Source organism: Monodon monoceros, unplaced genomic scaffold (genome assembly GCF_005190385.1).
Source record: "Monodon monoceros isolate NGI ecotype Baffin Bay Population unplaced genomic scaffold, NGI_Narwhal_1 Super_Scaffold_9, whole genome shotgun sequence".
In the NCBI taxonomy this organism is placed as follows: domain Eukaryota; kingdom Metazoa; phylum Chordata; class Mammalia; order Artiodactyla; family Monodontidae; genus Monodon; species Monodon monoceros.
This window is the reverse complement of record NW_021703786.1, coordinates 38,530,218-38,554,210: the sequence shown is the minus strand read 5'-3', so window position 1 is coordinate 38,554,210 and position 23,993 is coordinate 38,530,218. Positions and strand designations below refer to the sequence as shown.

Here is a 23,993-nt window from a genome sequence, read left to right as displayed (position 1 = left end):
ACACACACACACACACACACACCCTCCCTCCCTCCCTCCTGGGATCCGGCACATGACACACACACACACACGCACACACACACACACACACACACACACACACACACACACACACACACCCTCCCTCCCTCCTGGGATCCGGCAAGCCCCGACTTACTTCAATGACCCCAGGGATGCAGGTCAGGGTTGTGAATTCATAGGACGCAGCCTCACTGGCCGTGGAGGTGATCAGGCTGAGAAAGGTGGACTGGGAGAAAGCAGCTCGTTGCAGCGGGGGTCCTGCCCCGCCTCCAGGAGCCCAGGTGCGACGCGGGGAGACCCCCATCCCCCCGGCTGGGCTGTGATGACAACAGCTGGAAAAGTCACCTCTGGCCCTGCCTGGGGGGTTCAACACCACAGGGCCACCCTGTGCCTGAGGCCTCAGGCCTGCCTCGGGTGGACACAGGGACCTGGTTCCTAAGGGGGTTCCCCCGCTACGTTGGGGCCCATCCCCAGCTCCATGGAACCTCCAGACCCTCCTGGGCCCAGAAAACTTGGAGTAGGTGTCAGTTCCACAGCACACAGCTGCTGCTCCCAGGAGGGCAAGGAGGCAGGGACCCTCCCGCCTGAGAGCTCCGGCCGGTGGCGCAGGGCTGCAAGGGAGGGAGGTAGGGGAGCGGGGAAGGATCCGGATGGGACCTCGTGGCCGGCCCACGGCGGGAGTGGGGCCACACCCGGCCGGGACTGAGAGACCCTGCCTTCGGTCCTGCTTCTGCTGGGGACCCGGGACCTCGATCCGGTCCCGACCTTGTGAAGGAGGTGACAAGGCAGGGGGGGCGCAGCGACCACAGTGATGGACGCTGTGGCCCAGAGGCCAGCACAGCCGCAGGCAGTGCCACGAGGCCAGCCCGGCCCGGCCCGGCGCCCCCACCCTAATCAGCAGGGAGCTGGGGCGCAGCTCGCTCACATGCCCTCAGGCCCTGGAACCCAAACAGGGCTCGTGAGAGATCACAGGCCTCAGGTCACAAAGTCTCTGCCCAGGGGGCCTCTTGGAAACTTGAGGAAACGTAAAAACCTGGTGGGGTAGACAGGTGTGGCCAGCCGGGCGGCCCTGAGAGCCGTGGTTGCCAGAGGCCAACCTGGGGGACACCCCCGAACCTGTCTGGCCCCTGCAGGAGGGCGGCCCGCGCCCTCCTGTGCTTAGAGAGCCCAGATTCCCAACAGGGCCCAGACCCCAAGGGCACAGCTCTCGGTCACTAGAGTGGCTCCTCCCAGCCTGGGCTTCTCACCCGGGAGAGAAGGCCTTGCAGGCTGGAAAGTAAGGTCGAAAGAAAAGGCTAAAACGAGCGAATCCACGGCAACACCCTAGGAGTCAAAGCCTGGCCGTGCTCGCCGGCTGCCCAGGGGTCACACCCGGTCAGTTCAAGGCACCCCGCCACCCTCGCTCCCCGACAGCCTCCGCCTCAAGGTCCCCTCCTCGGGGCTCTGCTCACACACCTGCTCACACCCCGCTCCACGTGCCTGCCCTTCCCCTCTGCTCCGCGAGCTCGGGGCTGAGTGGGCAGGGGCAGAACGTGCCTGGCACGAGCTGCACGCCCAGTGAGCGTCTGTGCTTGGGGACAAGGCAGAGGCCGGCGGGGCCACTCCTGCTGCAGAGTCCCCGCCGGGCCCTGGGAGGCTGGGCCTCCTGCGCCCTGGAGCCGGCTCAGAGAGGAGGGAGGGGGCGCGGCCGCGGCAGAGCGGAGACCAGCCACCTTCCTCCCCGAGGCCTGCGGTGCCCGTCACTGACCTTACCCACAGAGGGGAAGCCGATCAGTGCCACGCGGGCGTCGCCCGACTTCATGACATCGAAGCCCTCGCCTTTGGATGAGGACGATTTGGAGGGTTCCAGGAGCTGGGCCCGATACTTGGCGAGTTTTGCTTTCAGCAGGCCAAGGTGATACTCGGTGGCTAAAAGACAACACAAGATGGAAGGTGAGTGTCCCAGGTAGGTTGGGAAGGTCCCGTACGCAACCAAATACACGCAACCGAATGCTGGCCGGGACCCTCAGAGCCAGACAGCAACCGACAGACAGACACGACCCAATGTCAGTGGTTCTCAGCCAGGGCGGCACCACTCCTGGGGGCATCCTGGAGGGCGTTTTCAGGTGTCGCTGCGATGGTGAAGTGATGGTGCAGTCTTCACGGGCACTTATCAGGCAGGAGCTGGGGAAGCCCGCAGCTCTAGAAGGTGTAAGTCAGACCAGCAGAGCCAAGAACTGTCCTGTGTCACAGGGCCGCAGAGGGAGCCTGGATTAGGGTCTCTGGGGCCCAGAGCCTCACAGGGCATTTTTGCAGCGTTAACAGACACTGGCATTCCCAGGAGTGGAACTACTGTGTATGTTGAGGGAAGAGTATGGCATGTTTCGTTTGAAACTTTACCCAGACAGGCTTGCCTGCTTGGGACCCCAGGCTGCCAACAGGGAGGCCTCGTGTAGGGGACGTGAGTCACCCACACGACACACCTGTTAGCACCTGCACTGTGGCTGCCACATGTCCAGCGCTGCAAACACCTCACCGCCTCCTTCTAACTCCACTGCATCTTGGCTGTGCCCCTACATTCACTTATTGAAATAAACCCCATTTTAATTATAAATTACTTTCCTTTTTCTCCTCCTTGATATCGATTTTTTCCAAATTCTCATGTACATAAGTTACACTACTGATGGGGAGCTGCACTGCAGGGCGGCAGAGGGGGGGTACAGGACCTCAGCTACGTGTCATGTTGCTGTGGTCAGGTGACCGGCCTGGCCACTTCCCGTCTCCACCACTTTCCCTCTCATTGGCACAGTCCAGCCGCCCATTCTCGCCTCAGGACCTTTGCACTTGCTACCCCATTTCAACCTCATCTTCCCAAGGCTGGCTCCTTCTCAGCTCAATGTCACCTCTTCAAAGAGGCCTCCCCTGCCCAGTTATGCAGAGGCAATGTCACGCAGAGCTTAAGAGCCTGTGTTGGAATTCCATCCTGAAATTACGGGCCATTTTACTTTGGAAAAGTTACTTAACCTCCTCGTGCGTCAGTTTCTTAGTCTGCAAAATAGGGATGTTAGCAGCGATAACTACTTCTGCAGATTTCTGTAATTAAAGCAAGCTCTGGGAACGATGACCAGCACATGGCAAGCTCTCAATACAAGTCGGTTATTATTACTGTCTGCAGTAACCCCCACCCCTGCCAGGCCCCTCGCTGGTCCCATTTGTCTTCATGGCTTCTCAGCACCATTTGAAACTAGAGCCGACCCTGGAATAACACGGGTTTGAACTGCACGGGTCCACTTATACGGGAATTTTTTTCAGTGATATCACAGTGCTACATGGTCTGCGGTTGACTGAATCTGTGGATGCAGAACCGTGGACATGGAGGGCTGGCTATCGGATGCGGCATTCTAAGATCGTGGGGTCTGCGGTGGGTCCCGGAACCAATGCCCCCCTCCTGCATACCGAGGGACGACTGAATCTTGTTTCTTTGCTTCCCTCCCTCCAGAAGGGCAGGATCCCCAGCTTCCGGTGTGGTGCTCAGGAAGTGTTTTGGCAACTGAATGAGTGAATTGAGGACAGTGAGAAGTGGTCAAGGACAGGCTCAGCAAGTCAGGTTCACGTGGTCCTTTCTGTCACCCCGGCGCATGAGACTCTGAGCATCTCTGAAGGGAAGGACTAGGTCTTGATCCCTTAATCACCTTTACATCCCCTCCTGGACCACTGCCAAAGCGGCAGCATCTCAAGCCTCCCTGCTACTTTCCTTGAGCCCCATGGATGATACTCTGCAGGGCAGCCAGGGGGAACTTTTAAAACAGAAGTCTCTGCTGCTTAAACACCCTCCACTAGCTTCCGCTGCCCTTAGAACACAACCTGGACTCTTTCGCATGACCTACAAGGCCTACACGACTGGCCCACTCCTTTCCCATCCTGCACTCCAGCCCCAGGCCTTCAGCTCCTTCAACAAGCCAAGTTCATTCCTGCCTCAGGTCCTCCGCACCAGCTGTTTCATCTGCCAGGAACAGTCTCCCCCCAGGTCTTTGCATGGCTGGTTCCTTCTTCTCATTCTGGTCTCGGCTCAAATGTCCCCACCTCATGGTGGTCTTCTCTGATCATCCCACCTTAGTAGCCCCAGCCCTTACCCCGACACGCTTGCTACATCACCCTAGTTTGTCTCCACAGCGTTTATTATTGGCTGAAATTATCTTGTATACTCAGCTACCAGTTTACAGATGGTCCACTGAGAGGTCAGCTCCATGCGGGCAAGGACGTGACAGCTGTTCACTACTTTAACCACGGTGCCTGGCACCTAGTAAGGGTTCCGCGAGTCTTTAACAGAATGAGAGTGAAGGAAGCCCCCCAACTTCACAGCCAAGGGACGACAGACACTGAGACCAACCACCGGCTTGCTTCCTGCTCCTGCAATCCCACAGCAGGGCTGGTCAGGCACTGGGCCTCGCCCACCACAGCCAACCACATCTCCCACTACTCCAGACCCTCCTTCTCATCTAGACTCTCCTCCTCACTCTCCCATGAACACGCCGCGCTCACCTCAGCTCCCGTGTCTTTGCCTCAGCAGTGCCCCTCTCCTGGAATCCACCCCCCCAACCAGCTCAAGTCCCACCTCCTCCTGGAAGCCTTTTTGGGTGTCACCGGTCTCCGCTCCTCACTGCTCCTCTCCTCTGAGCTCCCGCAGCCCTTACAGTCTGCGCCCAGATCTGATGCTTCATCAAGTGCTACCTATGCTGCGGGATTCACTTTAATACCGGATGCTCACATGCGTCCAGTGCTTTGCAAACAGAATCCGGTTTAACTTAGTTGTGAGCTAAGAGGGCGCACGGGGTTATTACCCTCATTTGCAGAGGGGGACACTGAGGCTCCAAGAGGCGAGGTGACTTCCCGAGCTTTCACAGCAGGCACGAGGTGGAGCCGGGGTCCAAACCCAGGTCCGCCAGACTCAAGTCCTGACTGCCTCCACCCCACCGAGGGGCTCCGGGCAGCTGGCGAGGCTGTACCTGTGCGTGTGGGGGGGGGTCTCCTCCTGGACTTCCGCCCACAAAGGAGCAGAGCGCCAATCCACCAGGCCCGACCGTCAGGAGACCCGGCTTCGAACCCCGACCCCGCCTCTCCGGGTCGGATGCTTGCTCCGTATGCTGGGGTTCTCTACTCGGCCCCCTGGTCGGGCCCTGATCCGCACCCTTGGGTTCCCGCCCGGCTCCCCCGGCTCCGGCAGCCCCCCCCGCCCGCCGCAGACGCCCCGCCGGGCCGGCCCTCACCCTTGTTCTTCTGCGTGCGGGCGATCTCCTTCTCGATCTCGGAGATCTTCTCCAGGATCCCCATGGCGGTGGCTGAACCAGGCGCACAGGCGACACAGACTGCAGCGGCTCCGCGAACTCCGGCCCGTCGGCGGCTGCAGATCAGCGTGCGCCGGAAGCCCACCGAGAACGGCGTCCGCGTGCGGCCGGAGCACCGGGATTCAGACTCCGGGCGGGCGACCTCGAGCGCAGTGCCAGATGCTATTGGTTCCGCCCGCTAGGCCGGCGAGGCTGGAGAGGGGTGGGGGATGGGCCGGGCCGGGGCGTGGCCAGGCCGGCGGGGGCGAGGCCAGGCGAAGATGTGCAGGAGCGGGGCGTGGGAGACCCAAAGGGACCGTCCCGCGGTGGACTCCGCACTGCGGGTCCCAGCGCAGCCGACTTTGCTGGTGTAAAGAAAAGGCGCTGAGCTGAAAGTCTGGTGGCTTATTTTGTATCGAGGTTAAATATGGGTCCCCAACCTAGCCTTACTACCCTGCCAACAGATGCCTCCTGATAGGACGCAGTATAGACAGCATCTGTTATGCGGAATTCTTGCCAAAATATACTGTGTCTGAATTTAGACCCGAGGAAACATCAGACAAATCTAGAAAGTGGTACATTTTATGGGACAAGTGGCCTGTCTTCAAAATTGTCAATGATGTAGGTGGAGGGGCTGGCGGTGGGGAAAGGATTGTTCTAGATTAAGAGATGTTAAATATAATGTGTGGACCTTGCCTGGATTCCGGTTGAATTTTTTTTTAATATATTTATTTATTTTTGGCTGTGTTGGGTCTTCGTTGCTGCGTGCGGGCTTTCTCTAGTTGTGGCGAGCTGGCTTCTCATTGCGGTGGCTTCTCTTGTTGCAGAGCACGGGGCTCTAGGCGCGCAGGCTTCAGTAGTTGTGGCACGTGGGCTCAGTAGTTGTGGCTCGTGGGCTCTAGAGCATAGGCTCAGTAGTTGTGGCGCACGGGCTTAGTTGCTCCGTGGCATGTGGGCTCTTCCCGGACCAGGGCTCGAACCCATGTCCCCTGCATTGGCAGGCGGATTCTTAACCACTGTGCCACCAGGGAAGTCCCGTCTGGGTGAAAATTTAAAAAGCAGTTATGAGAAGACATTCTGAGGACAATTGGGAAAAATCTGACTTTGGATAGAATATTAGATATTACAGAGTTACTGCTAATTTTCTTGGGTGTAATTATGTAGGAGATTTTCTTTATTCTTAGCAGATGCACGTGGTGGTGCTCAGGTGTTGTCTTTGTCTGCTCAGGCTTCCATAACAAAATACCTACCGCTCACTTAAACAAAAGAATTTAATTTGCTCACAGTCTGGAGGCTGCAAGTCCCACATCAGGGTGCCAGAATGGTTGGGTTCTGGTGCAAGTCCCATTCCCGCCTTACAGACCACCGCCTTCTTGCCACGTCCTTACGTGGCCTTTCCTCTGGGAGTGTGCGCAGTGGGAAAGAGAGACAGAGAGAGAACTCGCTGGTGATTCTTCTTAGCCCCCTCTTATGACCTCACTTGACCCCAAAAACCTCCCAAAGGCCCATCTCCAAATACCATCACACTGGGGGCTAGGGCATCAACATATGAATTTGGGGAGGTGACACAAACATTCAGTCCGCAACAGGGGTAAAAGGTCATGATGTCTATACTTTCAAGTATGTATATATATATATTCAGAGAAAGTGTGAAGGAAATGTGGCATTATGTTCACACTTGTTGAACCTGGGGGAAGGCTGTGTGTGTGTGTGTGTGTGCGTGTGTGTGTGTGTGTGTGTGTGTATGAATTATTCTTTCAACTTTCCTGCATGTTTTTTTTTTTCGGTACGCAGGCCTCTCAGCGTCGTGGCCTCTCCTGTTGCGGAGCACAGGCTCCGGACGCGCAGGCTCAGCGGCCATGGCTCACAGGCCCAGCCGCTCCGCGGCATGTGGGATCTTCCCGGACCGGGGCACGAACCCGCGTCCCCTGCATCGGCAGGCGGACTCTCGACCACTGCGCCACCAGGGAAGCCCTCCTGCATGTTTTTTATACAAAGTTGGGAGTAGGCAGCAGGTCACTGGAAATCACGCTGTGTTCAGATCCAAGGTTCATAACTGTGTGTGCTTGGTTAAATTTCTTAACCTCTCTGAGCCTGTTTCTACACCCTGAAAACGGGGATAACATGGTTGCTGTAAAAATGAAATAATAGATAAAGTTTGCTTGCTCATAAGTCCTCCTTGAATGCCAGAGCCACTGTCCATCACGTGTCCTCCGGGGGTGTCACAGCCTCCCCAGACTTAGCCCACGTTTACCAAACGCCTATTATGCACCAGGCTCCAGGCTGGACAGGGGTGTTGTAAGCTCCAGCTTGCCGCTCTCCTCCTCCTCTGACAAAGCAAGGTTAGAAGTCATGCAAAGTGCCTGGCCCAGCGGCTCAAGCTTTTCATGGCAGGGCTGAGATGTGAAGTCCAGGGATCCCAGGGTAACAGGCAGACAGCGAGGAGAACATCTATGTCTACGGGCTCTGTGAAGTTCAGGGAAGATGGGAGGTGAAAGCCTCTGGGAGCTGGGCAGTCCAGGCAAGTGTGGAGCCCTGGCCCGGTGCGGGGGGAAGGTCCTCTAATTCCCTCTGCCCCAAGACGCGGCTCCCGGCTTTGACTGCCACCACCCTTGTGCCCACGGAGGTGTGTTCACTACCGGTTTACATCTGGGGAGGTGGAAGTGTCCTGGAATGCGACTCACCTTTCAAGAGTCCTGGCATCTCTGCTGTTGTGTCTGCTTCACTCGCAATCCCCAGGGGTCTGTTTCTTCATAAATATTGTGAAATCAGGCCTACTCCCAGGGTCAAGGGAGAAAACCTAAATATCAAGCGTTTTCTAGGCAACGAGGCCTTTCCTGCTTGGAAGGTCTGGGTCTTCCAAACCTAAACCTGGGACACCAACTACCAACCTCGCGTGTTCATGTCACCCGAGGAATCTCTGAGTAAGAGTTTACAAACTTCTGAAGTGGCTGCTAGTGGAACTGTAAAATATTTGATTTGTGCATCAAAGGATACTATCAACAGAGTGAAAAGGAAACCCACGGAACGGGAGAAATATCTGCAAACTATATATTGGATAAGGGGTTAATACCCAGAATATATAAAGAAGTCATCAGGGCTTCCCTGGTGGCGCAGTGGTTGAGAGTCCACCTGCCGATGCAGGGGACACGGGTTCGTGCCCCGGTCCGGGAGGATCCCACGTGCCGCGGAGCGGCTGGGCCCGTGAGCCATGGCCGCTGAGCCTGCGCGTCCGGAGCCTGTGCTCCGCAACGGGAGAGGCCACAGCAGTGAGAGGCCCGCGAACCGCAAAAAAAAAAAAAAAAAAAAAAAAAAAAAGTCATTAGTCAACAGCAACACTGATTTTTAAAATGGATGAAGGACTTGAGTAGACGTTTCTCCAGAGAAGATATATGGATGGCCAACAGCACGTGGAAAGATGTTCCACATCACTGTCATTAGGGAAATGCAAATCAAAACCACAATGAGATAACGCCTCACACCCGTGAGGATGGGGTGTGTATTTGTGTGTCTGTGTGTATTATACATATACACACACACACACATATATATATAGAGAGAGAGAGAGAGAGAGATAGTGGGGGAGAACAAGTGTTGGTGAGAACACGGAGAAAGTGGAACCCTTGTGCGCTGTTGCTGGGAATATAAAATGGTGCGGCCAACTATGGAAAACAGTATGCAGGTTCCTCAAAAACTAAAAATAGAACCACCACATGATCTGGCAATTCCACTTCTGAGTACGTATCCAAAAGTGAAAGCAGAGACTTGAAGAGGAATTTGTACACCCATGTTCATTATTCGCAATACCCCCAAACTGGGAGTAACCCAAGTGTTTGCTGATGGATGAACGGATAAACAAAGGGTGGTCTATACATATAATGGAATATTATTCAGCCTTAAAAAGGAAGGAAGTTCTGACACGTTAAGTGAAACAGGCCAGTCACAAAAGGATAAACACTGGCAATCCCACTTACACGAGGTCCCTGGAGCCGTCAGGTCCATAGAGATGGGAAGTAGAAGGGTGGGTGCCAGGGGCCGAGGGTGGGGAGTTGGTGTTCAGTGCGGACTGAGCTCCACTTTGGGAAGATGGAAAAGTTCCAGAGGTGATGGAGGCGATGGGTGTACAACACGATGAATGTGCTTAATGCCACTGAACTGTACACTTCAAAGTGGCTAAAATGGTAAATGTATACTGTGAATATTTTACCACAATTAAAAAATACCTCAGTATGTATGACAGTATGAAATAATTTACCCGCAAAACCTTTTGAGCACTTTCCTTCCCTCCCACACTTGCTCTGATTCCCACTGGCCTCTACCAGTCTGTGCAAGCCGCTCCCTCAAGGTTAGAAGTGACCTTCACGCGGCTGGACCCCATGGTCAGCCCTGAGCGTCACGGACACAGTGGGTCCCTCCTTCTCCTGAAGGCCCTGCTGTCCTGCGGCCCGCAGGACCCCAGCTCCCTGGCCTCCCCCACCATCCTGCTTCCACCGCGGATCCCTCCTCCCATCCATGAGCACCCCCATCTCATGTTTTTTTTTCTTTTCTTTTTTTTTTTTTTGCGGTACGCGGGCCTCTCACTGTTGTGGCCTCTCCCGTTGCGGAACACAGGCTCCAGACACGCAGGCTCAGCGGCCATGGCTCACGGGCCCAGCCGCTCCGCGGCATGTGGGATCTTCCAGGACTGGGGCACGAACCCGCATCCCCTGCATCGGCAGGCGGACTCTCAACCACTGCGCCACCAGGGAAGCCCCATCTCATGGTTTTAAACACCCTGTCTAGATGCTGACAGCTCTCCAATCCTCGTCTCCAGTCCAGACCTTCCTCCTGAATTTCAGGGCCGCACGGCCACCATCACTTGGAGTCTAACTTGTATTTCCCTCAGACTTAACGTGTCCAAAACTGAGCTCCATGCCCTCCCCTCAGACCCCCTCCACCGTCGGCCGCTGCACCTGATGACCCACTGTCCTGGGCACCAGCCAGCTGGGAGCGGCCACGCATACCCCCCAGACCCGGCCGCCAGAAACCCACAGCCCGATCCTCACGGGCCCAGGGCGACCACGGGCGGCCCAGTTAGAGCCGGACCAGCCTGTGGCTGCGAGTGCCCACGGCTGGAGGGGCGGAACCCCCCACCTGTGCCACGTGCACTGGAGACGAACGTGCAGTCCAGGTGCATCTTCCCGGGAGCCGCTCTCCATCACGGCTCGGTGCTTTCTTAGTTTCTGGATTCGTCGGCTGGGCATCCATCCGCTCACTACAGGGCCAATTACATCAACTACAGCTTCTGATTTTCTGCATCCCTGCTGCCCCCCCCGAGAGCTGGCCCGTTTTCAGGGGAGGCAAAGGCTCCCACTCCCCCGTAGTGATTCTCCCACACAGGCCACCATCCCGGAGCCCACACTGCTGCTATACCTTCTCATGCAATGGTCTAGCCGCTACCCCTGGCCTGATCGTCCCAGGGCCAGGCAGCCTCGTGCCCCAGGCCCGCCCGAATCACTCCAACTAGCCGGCCCTACACCGTCTGCCCCCCTCCCCCGCCGCCCTTCCCTCAGAAAGCCCAACAAAGACCGCGGTTTCTGTTCACCTTCTGCCCAAAACCTGGTGCTCCCCACGCGGCCCCGCGTGGCAGGCGTGCTCCCTTCTCTTACAAATCTCTCCATGTCTCCACTCCGACACCTCCATGAATCAAATGTCGGCAGCGAACAAATGAGACAGTGACCCCAACTAACACAGAGGCTGCTGGTTCTTCCAAAAGCCTCGGACCCCCCAGACAGCTCTCCCTGTTACACTCCCCAGACAGCCTGTCAGCTTCACCCTCCAGCTCGGCAGTGGGCTCCCACTGCTCTCCACCTGCCCCTTCAGTCCCTCCACCCAGGAAGATCCTTTAAAAGCTGCATCGGGTCCCATCCCACCTCTGCCCACACCCTCCGATGCCTCTCCTCCTTCTGAGTAAAGCCAGAGCCCTGATCCCGACAGCGACCGACAAGGTCCCACAGGCCCCGAGGCTCCTACACACCCCACGCCGCTGTCCCCTCTGCCTGGAGGGCTCACCCCCACACGTCTGCGTGGCTCGCACCCACCTCCAGGTCTTTGCTCAATGTCACCCGACCGTCTTTTCAACCAGCGCAACCCACAGTGGCCCCCAGCCTGCCGCACCTCTGCCTGCTCTTCCCCTGTAATGCTTGTCCCTCAACATCTAAAAGACACGGATTCTTTACTGTGTCATTGCCATGTATCCCCCTACTGGGACATAGGCCATTCTCGGGGTCCGTCAGGTGTGGACGTGTCACAAGCACCCAGGACGGCGGTCAGCACACAGCAAGCGCACCTGGGGGAGGTGAGCACTGACGTGGGAGAGGCTACCGCCGTCCCTTCTCTTTACTTCCCGGGCTCTGAGGTTCCAGAAGGGGAGGAAGTCTCACTGGCTCCGTCCACACACCAGCCAAGCACCAGGCTGGCATCTCTACCCCGACATTACCCAGCACGTAACCCCGCTCCGCGGGCCAGCTCACTAGCCTGGAGGCCTCGCCCCTAATCACGCAGATGTCCCCCCGTGTTGGAATCCCCTGCGGGGGCCCAGAAACCTCCACAGCCACAGGGCCAGAAAGGGGGTTGGTTTCTTCTAACAGAACCGTTTTGCTTTAGAAATAGGACAGACTCACTGCTTAAATACCTTTATTATTTTTTAAAAATTATTTGGACATTGATAGCTCTGCAAAATACTTCTCCCGTCCCAAACCCTCAAACCCTTTCCACATGTACTCCCTAAAGAAACAAAATACTTTTTGCCCATTCAAATCTAATTTTTAAAAACATGTAAGATTCAAAATCAAATATTACTTTTCTTTCCCAGAACTCGTTAGTAATTTTAAACCACAATGCACATACTCAATGGCATTTCTTTTTAAAAATTAGCTTATCTGACTATTTATGAGGAAAAAAAAAATCAATTCAAGGCCTTAGAATATAAATTCCCTGTTTCTGAAAGCAAAAGACATTGAAAAGCCCCCTTTGCTCCCCTGGAGTTCGTGCCGTGCACATCACCACAGAGCCAGCAGGCAGATGGACCTTCTGCTTGACGGGAGGCATCCGCTTCGTTACCGTGGGACCGCAGCTGAGACGCCGTCGAGTCTGAAAGGATGGGTGGGTGGGAAGGGATGACACCAGCAGCAGTGGCGAGGCTGAGAGTGTGGGGTGGAGGGCATCTGAGCAGAGCAGGAGCTGAGTCCTGAGGATGGAGTGGGGGAGACGGCAGGGAGTGTGCGTCTGCCCTCGTTTCTCGACGACGAACACAAGAGTCAACCAAAAACACTGCACATAGAAGCAGAGGCATGTGGGTTTACGAGAAGGCCCAGGAAAGAATAACCTGGGCTGGGGATGACCGCCCGAGCTCCTTCGGGAGCTAAGTCAAGGCAGGTGGTCTGGGAGTTACTCACGGGATGTGGAGACCACCCCTTCTGCATCCTCGACAGACAGGTTTGTACGAGAACCAATCTTCATCACAGGTGTGTCCCAAAGAGCTGGCAAAGGGTACCACTTCTTCGCCCCCAAACACCGCTGCACTTGACCCCTGGCTCAGCAAGGAAGCCAGCCCACAACAGAGCCCGGCCCGCCCGGGCAGCAGCGCCACGCAGACACCCCGCCCTGCCCGCTGGAGGACGCGCACGCGGCCCCGACAGGCTCCAGGCGGACCTCACCCGCGGCATTCTGAGTGGCACCTGAACCCTTCCAGGAGCTGGTTACACCCTGCGGCGCTGGCCCAGGCCTTGTGCCCCCAGCTGGGATTGACCAGAGCCAGCCACTCCACTGCCTTTGGGAGTTTTAAAATCTGGGAAACATTTCTGACTCATCTCTGGAGACAGACGTGAAGCATCTCTCCAATGCAGCCACCAGGCAACTTTCCAGGGTCCCCAGGCCCTGGCCTTTCCAGGTGCATCCCTGCAGGGAGCTTCAGGACCACACAGCCCAGCGGCCCTGACACCCACCCACCACCTTCCCCAACACTTCTCCTTTAAGGCTTCTCCTGACTCAACCTCAGGAACATACAGTACGTACGTCAATAAACGAAAGTCACTTCTTGGGAAAAAAAGATTGCCCCACCACGCACCTAGACGGAAGGGCTTTGTGCTTTCTTACTCCGCCCGTGGACATGTACCTCGCGTTTGTTTTGCTCCCGTGGGTTAAAATACTACCTCGTTGTTAAAGCTTTCCCTCCAGTATTCTGAGCAAGTCTTGTAAAGCACCAGCAAATGCCAATCCCCCAAGCCCTGCCCACATCTGCGGGCTACAGCGGATGCCACGCTACGAGGCTTTCTAAACATTTAAACGACACAACTGCACGCGCACGCGCACAGACACACACACACTTTGGCACGTGAGCCTCGAGCTCTTTGGGAGTGCTCATATGCTCCCACCCCTCCCCCACGCCAACGCTGCTGAGCTGCCTGACGGGACAGGGCGCCACGAAGCACTGCTGTTCTGAGTAGTGAAAGGAGGACGCACAAATGCTAAACCGGCCCCCAAAACGGCTCTCACGTTTAGCGCTGTGACCGACGCAATGCTGCAAAACTTCTGTACCACATGACCAGTTTCAAACTGCTGGCTGATTGAATATACATTTACAAATAGATATAGGTATAAAAACTACTAAGTCAACATTTGCTGTTTTCAATGTGAAAACGATAAAATGTAATTCTGAATAATTGTGCATTTGCCATAGGGTCCTTGTTCAAGGGACCATAAAAATAATTTTGTAATAAAAAAACCTTTTTTTTTTTTTTTTTTTTTTAAGTTTAGTATTGCCCTCAAGTTCAAAAGTTTGGAGCAAACGTGCTGAGTGAGCAGGACGGGAATCTGTCCCTGCCAGGGATCAGGAAGCCTTAAATCCTGTGACCTGGACGGCAGGCCCGGGGAAGCTGCCGGCCACTGACTAGCTCAGCGTGAGCATCCCAGGGCTGGCAGTGCCCCAACCCCGCCGAGCAATCGGCCGTCTCCCTGCACAGGGCTCCGGGGGCACACGGCTGCTGGGCTCGGCCGTCCCTTGAGCTACCAGAGTAAGCAACCGGGGGCCGGGGGGCCTGGTGGGGCCCACTGAGCACCAAGGCCGAGGGGGGCCGGGGATGGAGGGGGGCGTGGGGGAAGGGATGTGCGTCTCAGTGATACAGAATTCAGCTGTGCAGGAGGAAAAGTGCATTTACGGTAGCTTAAAAACAGCTTAAGACCAAACTGCCACAGAGAGGGAAGAGGAACCGAGGCCGCCCTCCACCTGCCCTCGCCGGTCGGCCGCACGCCTCGGATGCCGTGGGTTGACATTCATGCTTTCTGATGCGAGTCTGCTCGTGAAGAAACAGGAACACACGTTCTCCTGGTTCTGGCAGGTACACAGTTTTCTTGGCAAATTTCTTTTTTGCCAAGTTCAGTTTATCTGGTGCTGTCCCGGACCGCTGTCACCGGAATTCGTAGATGGGCGCGCTGTGTTCTGGAACATGAGTGAGATTGAGCGACTGATACCTGTGGGGAGGAGAGGAGGGTGGCGGGGGGGGGGGATCGTCAGAGCATCCTGAAAACCAGCACAGGGTGTGGAGCCTGCCCCACCGGCGCCCGCAGAGCCCACGCCTACATGAAACGCTGGCTCATCTCAGACTCCGTCAGGGGAGCTGAGCTTGGCCTTGTTTCCATTTCTCTGGTTAATCCCCCTGGACTACGCAGAAAACCTGCTGTTTGTGGGCCCCGCTCCAATCCTGAAGCAACGACAGCCTGTCTCAGGAAACGAGAGGCCAAGTCCTCTGGGGGAGGGTGCAGACCAGGCCCTCCAGCCCTCCCCACCGCCCTGCTTTCCTCCGAAGCCGTGCGACCTGCAGAGCAGAGATCCGGAGAGCTTGGGATCGATGACGTCACAGCCACCCCCTCCCCCAATCTTAGCGACTTCATCTTCCTTCTCCCTAGACGCGGCTGTTAAGGCATCCGAGGGCTCTGCGGGGTGTGCGTCCCCGTGACGGGTGCTCCGAGGAGGGAAGCAGATGAAGGATAAACGGGGCGGGACAGTCGCCACTCAGGGACGCTCAGTGTGTCGGCTCCCCCCACCCCGTCCACAGAAGAGGGAGGAGCAGCACAGAGAAGAGCAGTTTATCTCTTACCCAAAACATCAACAAGAAGGGACGATGGGGGCTTCCCTGGTGGTGCAGTGGTTAAGAATCCGCCTGCCAGTGCAGGGGACACAGGTTCGAGCCCTGGTCCCGGAAGATCCCACATGCCGCGGAGCAACTAAGCCCGTGCGCCACAACTACTGAGCCCACGTGCCGCAACTACTGAAGCCCGCGCGCCTAGAGCCCGTGCTCCGCAACAATAGGAGCCACCGCAGTGAGAAGCCTGCGCACCGCAACAAAGCCCTTGCTCACCGCAACTAGAGAAAGCCCGTGTGCCGCAAAGAAGACCCAATGTAGCAAAAAAAAAAAAAAAAAAAAAGGAAAAGAAAGGACGATGCATTAGCCATCAGAACCCTAACCCTAGGCCTTTGCACCCAGTGGGATGGCTGTAATCCTAAATGTTGGTAAGGACACAGGGAAACGGGAGAAGCGGAACCTTTGTGCATCACTGGTGGGAATGTGAAAAGGTGCAGCCGCTGTGGGAAAGAGTTCCCTGAAAAGTGAAATATAGAATACCCCGTGACCCGGCAATCCCACCCCAGCTATGTGACCAGAGGAACTGAAAGCAGGGACTCAGGCTCTTGCACACCCACGTCCACAGCAGCCGAAAGGTGGGAATGACCCACGTGTCCATCCACCGATGAACAGATAAAGACAAGGTGGTCCATCCACAGGATGGGAAATCACTCAGCAATGTAAAGACGAAGAACTGACACACACCGCAACCCGGGGCCCTTCAAAGCCGATGCTCAGACACAGAGGGCACACGGTACGCAGGCCCATTTGCGTGACACGTCCAGGACAGGCAAACCTGTACTTAGAGAGAGCAGATTAGTGGTTGCCTGGGGCTGGAGGGGGCGGGGAGGTGGGGTGACAGCTCAGGGGGACAGGGTTCCCTCTCGTGCCGACGAAAACATTCCGAAATTGAGTGCAGTGATGGCGGCACAACTCTGTCGACACGAAAGCCCACTGGACTGGACGCTTTCAGCAAGGAGACTGCACAGCAGGTGAACTGGATCTCCGTAAAGCGGGTATTTTTAAAAGGATAGGAAAAGTTTTAAAAACTCATTTGAAAGCTGAACAGGTGTTGACACCCCAACAACGGCTGCTCCCACAGAGGCCGGGGCTGCATGGAGCCCCGGGCACTCGGTTGTCGCTGGGTAGCCCCACGCAGCGTCCCGCAGGAGCCTTCAAAGTGTGCAAAAGTCGCAAGGAAATAATTTCCACATTCAGAGAGGAAATCAGGTATTTCATGACACCGTCTGCCCTTCAGGGATAACGGTGCACTCACAAAAGCTCACACGAGAAGGCCCGCAAAGGTGGCAAACACCAGCCCTCGGGTGGCACGCGGCCGTCACCGGGGCAGAGGCCCAGGGCAGGGCCGACCACGCCCGCAGGCGCCGGTCACCGGCCGGCACCAGGTGGGAGCGTGAGCACAAAGTTAAAAAGGCCACTGATAGCCAAGTTCCCGCCGTCCACAGCGGGGTCTGACACTTCAGTTACTGATTAAACTGGGGAGGAATAAATACAAGACCCGCAAGATTGAGATAAACATAGCTGAAAATATTTGCTGCTTGAAAGCGTTTAGCTATGAGTTCCTGTACCCAGAACTTCATTTTTTTACTTTGTTTACACTGCCCTGTGGACGGAAGTGAGCCCCTCAAGAAATGAGGCCTCGGCGGCCGGTCCTTACCATTCCGAGCTCCTGTGGTAATAGTAGCCCTCTATGGAGGCCGCCGACTTCTGGAAACAGATGTAGTAAAAGCCGGCAAAGGAAGCACCGCTGATGTCCTTGATCGTGTGGTCCGGGACCAGGAACTGCTCCTGCACATGGATGGGGATGGAGGGTCAGCGCTGGGGGCTCCGGCCCCCCAGGCCTCCCTGCCCCCCTGCAGGTGGCTTGCTAGGCAACTGTGAACCCCCGAGCCACTTGCATGTTCAACATACAAACACGGCCACCACGTGTCGAGGTCACCGGGGTCAGAGCCGAGAGCGGGCGCCGTGGTGCCCATGCCTCGAGAGTACATCACAACCTTCCCACCCCTGAGCCGCGGACTCATGCTTCTGCTGCACCCCAGGAACCGTCGCTAGGCTCCTGGTCACCTTGAGAGCCGAGGGTCACTTCTATGGCCCGGGCCTCACCCCGAGGGCAGGTGGAGCTCGCTCGCCCTGGGCCCCCCCCCATCAGCAGCGGTCAGAACGGTGCTGCTCTCGTCAGACCCCGGGCAGAACCAGCCCCCTGGGGGGCGAGGTCAGGGCCCGCGGGAGGCCTAGACGGCCCACGGGGGAGTCTCCCTGCGTGAGAAACTCTTGGAGAACAAGCAACTCTCCTTCCCTTTCCCCAGTCTCTGAAATTGTAGTTTTTCAAATTAATTTTAAAGTAGAGTCTCAACCGACACTTCCTTTAGTGGGTTGCTTAGTTGGCCGGCTGCGAGGCGGGACTCAGGTTTTCCCCCGGCACCTGCCTGTCTGCTGCCAGTGCCAAGCCCCTGCCCCAATTCTCACCATAGAAACACAGACCGGGAATGAGGGTGCTACAGGATTCATCTGTAGGAAAGCTGGCGAGATTTCACCATAAAGCGGCTTTTTCCTACAGCTTGGGGGTGAGGGGTTGGAGGTGGGTGTAGGTTCTCGAAGTGATTTCACACACTCGCCTGCTGAATTCAGTACCCTGTGGCTCTAACCCAGGAAATACTGGAGGGGGCATCAGAGCCGACCCAGTGAGCCTGGCCCAATGGGGTTCTCAAGGGCTGGGGGAAAACCCAAATTCTGTCCCCAGCCCCGTGTTTCCTGAGCTGGAGGGACCGGGGGCACCGTGACGGCCCACAGCCCGGGCGAGGTCACTTAGGGGCTGAGACGATGGGGGTCTCCTGAGTACACAGGACACTTGGGATGACCGAGCCTGCAGGGTCACCGGAGAGAACAAAGGGAGAGGACACAAGAGTGTGGAGGGTGCCGCCCCAGGCCTGGGTCCCGCCCGGAGCTGCGCCTGCTCCACACAGAGAGTGAGAATGGGCCTGAGGGGCCTGGGACCCGGGGGCCACACCACAGGCCGGCACAGCCAGGCAGCCTTACCTTCCACCTCATGAAGACATAGTCCCCACTCTTCAGCTCTTCGTAATCAAAGTCGTCTGAATTAAACGATTTTGCGTACTGATAAAAAGCCAGAAACTTGCCCTGAAAGCCAAAAGCAGAGTATGAGAATGAGGGACAGAGGGGGTGGCAGGTGTGCTGGGCCGGTGCAGTGGTCCCTCCAGGGCGAGGCGGCGGCTGGCGGGCAGGGAGCGTCTGGTCACCCCATGCACTGGGGCCTGGACCCCGGGGCAGACGCCCGGACCCTACGCCTGCCTAGCTAACGCGCCCAGGAAAGGCTGCTGAACGGGGATGGATGCAACCCCAGGCCTTCTCTCACACCTCACCCCAGACAGACGTAGCTGGACGATCAGGAACGGGGTCTCCGTACATCAACCAACGGGGGCAAAGACTCAGGCTGAAGCAGCCTGTAGTGCCAGGGTTGGGGGAGTTAGTAAAGTGGGGTCCCCTGACAACGCAGTGGCCTGGTGGCTTGGGGCCAGCTAGCTGAGACCAGGAACAAGTAACACTTGGTTACGGCAACAAAGCTGTACCTTTATGATCATGTTTTTGTTAAAAAAAAAAAAAAAAAAGTCCATATACTCAAAAGAGATTTAGGAAAAGGTCAACCCCTGCTTTAGCTTTAGGTGTTCGGCATTATAGATGTTTTGCTTTTGTTTCCTCCAAATATTTAAAAATAAGTATGTATTAATGCTATAAAAAAACCTCCTGAGTAAAAAGTTAAGACAGAGAGGTATTAAGTCATAGAATCTGTCACACAGATATTTTTATTCTAAGTAGATTATGTGTGAGGAATCTTTATCACGATAACGATAATCACCATAATCTTTTATCCCTTTATCATAATACCCACTTCAAATCTCATTCAGAAAAACTCGAGGGTCAACTACAGTGTCCTGACCGCAGTGTGCAGTAGACATCGTGGCTCCCCAACAGACAGAGGGGCACTCAGAACCCCTGGGGCCCACGTGGGAGTCTGGGAATCCCACGTGGGGAGAGGGCATCGGGAAACCCTGAGTCCCGCGAAGGCAGCCAGCGCTCCTGGAGGGAAACTGTCCACATGCCCGACCTCGCACGCCCAGCAGGCCGGGGCCCAGGGTGGCCTTCCCAGCCCTTCTTTCACTCAAAATAGTTCAACCCAGCCTACGAAGGCTGGAGTCCGGGTGTCTCCAGCTCTAACGAAAGGCAACGGGAAGTTCGAGCTGCTCTCCAGGTTCTTCACCTGCAGCCAACCAGCCTCAAACTGAGTTTTCATTGGGCCTCAAAGACCTTGCTTTTCGCAGGACCAATTTGAAATGGAAAACAAAGTTGGAAGGAAGACAGGCCGTGTGCTCGCTGGGCTGTGCAGGAGAGGTGGGTGCCGGGCGGGGAGAGCCAGCCAGGGTGGGGCCTGACGGCTCCCAGGGGTGCTCCCCGACAGCGGCACCTTCCAGGCTCCCCAACTTCCAGACGCTCGGCCCCGTTCGTACTCTATTAGAAACACAGGTGGCCATCTATCTCAGTGTCTGCTTGCTACATTTAAAAGCTCAAGTTTAAATTCAATCGAAACTCAGCATTTGATAGATGTTTCTTTCCTAACTCAAGTATGAGAAAGCAGCTCACCTACAAGGACGCTGACTCAGAGTGTCTGCAGGAGGGGCCCCCCAGGAGACCGTGGGCCCGGAAGCAGGAGAGCGCGTACACAGCCAGGAGTGGTGGCAGGGACAGTGAGTTGCTCTGGAATCTCCACTACTGACACCTCATCCTGGGTGCTTTAGGGGTGAGCGCACTGGACTTCCTCGGTGTGAAACAAAAGTTCATCCTCGCCACAGCCAGCTAAGCCAAAGGCTCTAACGACCGGCTGAGAAATGGGTTTTTAAAGACACAAGACTCGCGTGGCCCTGGCGAAAAGGCTCGAGGAGGAGCTCTGAGCTGTCTTGAGGAGCTCACGGCTGCGAGCACACACCCGTGCTTGACAGGTGCAGGCGTTTCCAGGGGCGGAGCGGCCCTGAGGTCCTGCTCGTGAGGGGGAACCGCGCCTCCGCCCTGGCCCACCCTAAAGGCAGAGGCCGTCCGCAGGCTTCCCCAGAGCAGAGGGGCACTCACCCAGTGCTTGCGGTCAACATCCTCGTCCGCATCCCACTTTCGGGTTAAGAAAGGGTGCTTTTTGCTGATTATTTCTCCTTCAAAGAAGGTCGTGAGGGTTGGATACTCCTATGGTAAGAACCCAAATGTCAAACACGACGTCAAACAGCAGTTGTAACCTTTCACAAAGGAAAAAACCAACCTCGCTGTAATTTCTCCCCAAAACTTTGCAGAAATGACCACCACACTGCTGAGCAACCACCCAGACCAGCGACGCCCACGGCCATGGAGGGAGCCTGAAGTGAAGGGGCTGGGGGGAGGGGGTCTGTTGGATTCTGGGGCCTTTGCCAGAAGCAGAGAACCCTTCTTTGGCGCACTTGTTAAGTGCTGATGGCTCAGAAAAGATATTTGGACAGGTTATTTCTGAATACAAAGCAGATGGTAACTTGATAAGTTTTACTTTCCAAGGCGAATACCCAGAGAGGCTCCGAAATCAAGCTCCATCTCCCTCGTGCCACGGCTCAGCCACTGCTTCTCAAACTGGCTCAGCCTGTCCCTTTTACGCCGACTCTTCAGCTTTGGGGGGCAGGCGGAGGTTGGTAGAATACCTTCATGTATTAGGCATTCATATAATTCTATCGCATGAGCTAAGACAGCTTATACGATGGGAAACATTGATAAATCACGTCGGCCCTGGGAAGTCACAACGGCTGGAAAAACAAATAAGCCGTCATCCTGATTGGGTGCTTGGAATACTCCGGGCAACCTTGCTACTTGTTCCTCTGATAGTAAGGAAGCACTAAAGATTTTGAAAAAATTAATGAAAGAACAAGTCAACATCGTAAAAAAGTGTACCGTTTCTCTGCATTTCTAGAAACCAGCCAACCCAACTGCCAGGTGGCCCCTCAGCACCACCCACCCGCCCGGGTACCTCCCGAGGGTGTGGTGATGACCCGCCGCCTGGCACAGCAAGGGTCACTGCCCTAAAATCCTGGGACCATAGAGGTCCCGCTTTCTTCTCACCCCATGTAAGCCCCTCTCAATCGGCATCAAACTTAACTACCCGTTTAAAATAAATCTGTTCTCATGGCTTTGCCACTTCTCCCGGCTCGCCTGCCACGTGGACCGGGGCTTCCAGAAAGGCCGTGGCTGCTTTACCGCACACATCCAGGCAGCCTGTCCTCGTAGCAGTGAGCTCGAAACACTACAGATTTGCCACCCCCCCGAAACCGCAGCCCTCACCCCAACACTGGTGCTGGGTTCCTCAGACATTTATAGATACAGAGTGAAGAGATTAAAGAGGAGATAAGTTCCTAAGTGGAAACCTGATTTTTTTTTTTTTTTTTGCGGTACGCGGGCCTCTCACTGTTGTGGCCTCTCCTGTTGCGGAACACAGGCTGCGGACGCGCAGGCTCAGCGGCCATGGCTCACGGGCACAGCCGCTCTGCGGCATGTGGGATCTTCCCGGACCGGGGCACGAACCTGCGTCCCCTGCACCGGCAGGCGGACTCTCAACCACTGCACCACCAGGGAAGCCCGGAAACCTGATTTTTAAAGGTATAAACCAAACTATACTCATCCGTTTTAGGAAGGACTGCTAAGGGAAAAAGTTCTGTGTAAGCTGACAGCGGACTTGAGGCGTTAAATAAAAAGCTATAGACAGTATATTGACTTCCTGAGTTTTATCAAGACTTCCCTAAAATAGAAGGATAAATGATCAAGTCCTCCTATTATAACACAAAGAACATACTTATGTTCAAGTCACGAGTTTTCCTAATAAGTGATTCTGCCCCGACTTCTCTCTCAAATGTTTCAGGCAATCTACCAGGGTGACCACAAGGTACCCACAAACTTCCAAAATTAAATAAAATAAACACCTAATGAATGAGAGTCATGTGCACAGAAGGAACCAAAAAGACAAAGCCTCTCACAGGGCAGGCGAGGACATTCAAGCCCTGACTACAGCTGGCGGGGGAGTCACAAAGGGGGTGGGGGGTGGCCAGCACCCCCCGGGGGTGGGCTCCCTGTGCCAGGTCCCACTCCCCTCACTGACTCCAGGCTCACCTGCCTGGAGGTGGCTCCAGCTTTCCGTGAAGACCTGCCTTCCGGGGGGGGTCCACGCTTGACTGGCCAGTAAGTCAGCAAGAACTTCTGAAACCAGCAGTAAACGAGCACCTGTGGCTCTGGATAGTGTGACCGGCTCCCTGGTTCAGCCTCGGGAGCGTCCAAAACTGTCTGGAGAGTGCGTGGCAGGCCTGACCATGACACCCCCAGGCTGGGCTCCCAGGCCGGGTGCCAGCCGCCTCCGCCGGGCCTCCCCAGGGACGCCCCTCTCCCCGCGGGTGGCTGGCTCGGGACTGCAAAGAGAATGTTATTTGACACCCATTCTCACAATTCTGGGATTTAATTTCCACAAGGCACACAAACTTCAAAAACTGTACTTATTTGTGAATGTAAGGCAGATAAGAGGCAATTTATCTCCAATGTAACAGTGAATTTTCCCTATTTCCGTACAGACGAGGAAGACCGTGACTATGACCCAAACCGTTCAGTTACATTAAAGTAAATCACATATTTGATTTTTCAACAAATATAAATGGAAAAGCAAACCAAAATGGTTAACTGTGTTTTATAACAGGTGTTAAACCATTCAGAGAATCGTCACCCTTTTCTGCATTTTACCAGTTATCCACAGTGACCATATACTAGATTTGTAACTTAAAAAACTGTTAGACAGTTGTACAATGCTGTGACTATACTGAAAGCCAACAGATTGTACCCTTTTTTTTTTTTTTGGCCGCGTGTTGCGGGATATTAGTTCCCCAACCAGGGATGGAACCCGTGCCCCCTGCAGTGGAAGCACGGAGCCCTAACCACTCGATTGCCAGGGAGGTCCTAGATTGCACATTGTCAATGGGTGAATGTATGCTATGTGAATTATACCTCAGTAAAGGAACTAAAAAAAGTTATTAAAAAAGATGAATTCACAGACTCCTGACGCTCGGGCAGGACGAAGGGCCTCAGGAAACACAGCCCTCCTCTAGTAAAAGGCGGCTTCAGGCGGGAAGGGCCGGGCCCAGGGAAGGGCCAAGCCAGCACCCCATCCCCTCAGAGAAGGCTGGCTGTAGGTGGCTCGGGGGCGCTTCCCTTCATTAGCGCCACCTGCTCCTGGTGGGACGTCCACAGCATTTCCGTACACGGTTTGTGGATTTTTAATCCTACTTAACCATTCGCACAAAGCTTCCTGTGACCATTTGGAATTGGTGTCCACATCCCACGTTACAGATTTTGCTGGTTTCCTTATGGAGTTAAATGTCTATGTTCTGCGCTCAACAAATGTGTTTGGCCACCTAAGAGTTGAGCATAT

General features: G+C 55.5%; 2 protein-coding genes across 3 annotated transcripts in view; both read right to left on the bottom strand.

Annotated features, from left to right (window-relative positions):
* The window catches only part of DRG2 (developmentally regulated GTP binding protein 2), a 15,011-nt gene extending 9,533 nt beyond the window's left edge, over positions 1–5,478 (bottom strand). For both annotated transcript variants that reach the window (XM_029211061.1, XM_029211060.1), the window contains exons 1-3: positions 5,268–5,478; positions 1,769–1,929; positions 158–247 (exon numbers count right to left, since the gene is read on the bottom strand). In XM_029211061.1, coding sequence (XP_029066894.1) covers positions 158–247; positions 1,769–1,929; positions 5,268–5,331 — 315 coding nt within the window. In that variant the 5' untranslated portion in view covers positions 5,332–5,478. The remainder of the gene's footprint in view (positions 1–157; positions 248–1,768; positions 1,930–5,267) is intronic.
* Positions 5,479–13,986: 8,508 nt separating this feature from the next.
* Positions 13,987–23,993, bottom strand: part of GID4 (GID complex subunit 4 homolog) — a 16,524-nt gene continuing 6,517 nt past the window's right edge. The window contains exons 3-6 of the mRNA XM_029211056.1: positions 20,648–20,755; positions 18,545–18,646; positions 17,163–17,293; positions 13,987–14,834 (exon numbers count right to left, since the gene is read on the bottom strand). Of these exons, the coding sequence (XP_029066889.1) occupies positions 14,771–14,834; positions 17,163–17,293; positions 18,545–18,646; positions 20,648–20,755 (405 nt within the window). The 3' untranslated portion in view covers positions 13,987–14,770. The remainder of the gene's footprint in view (positions 14,835–17,162; positions 17,294–18,544; positions 18,647–20,647; positions 20,756–23,993) is intronic.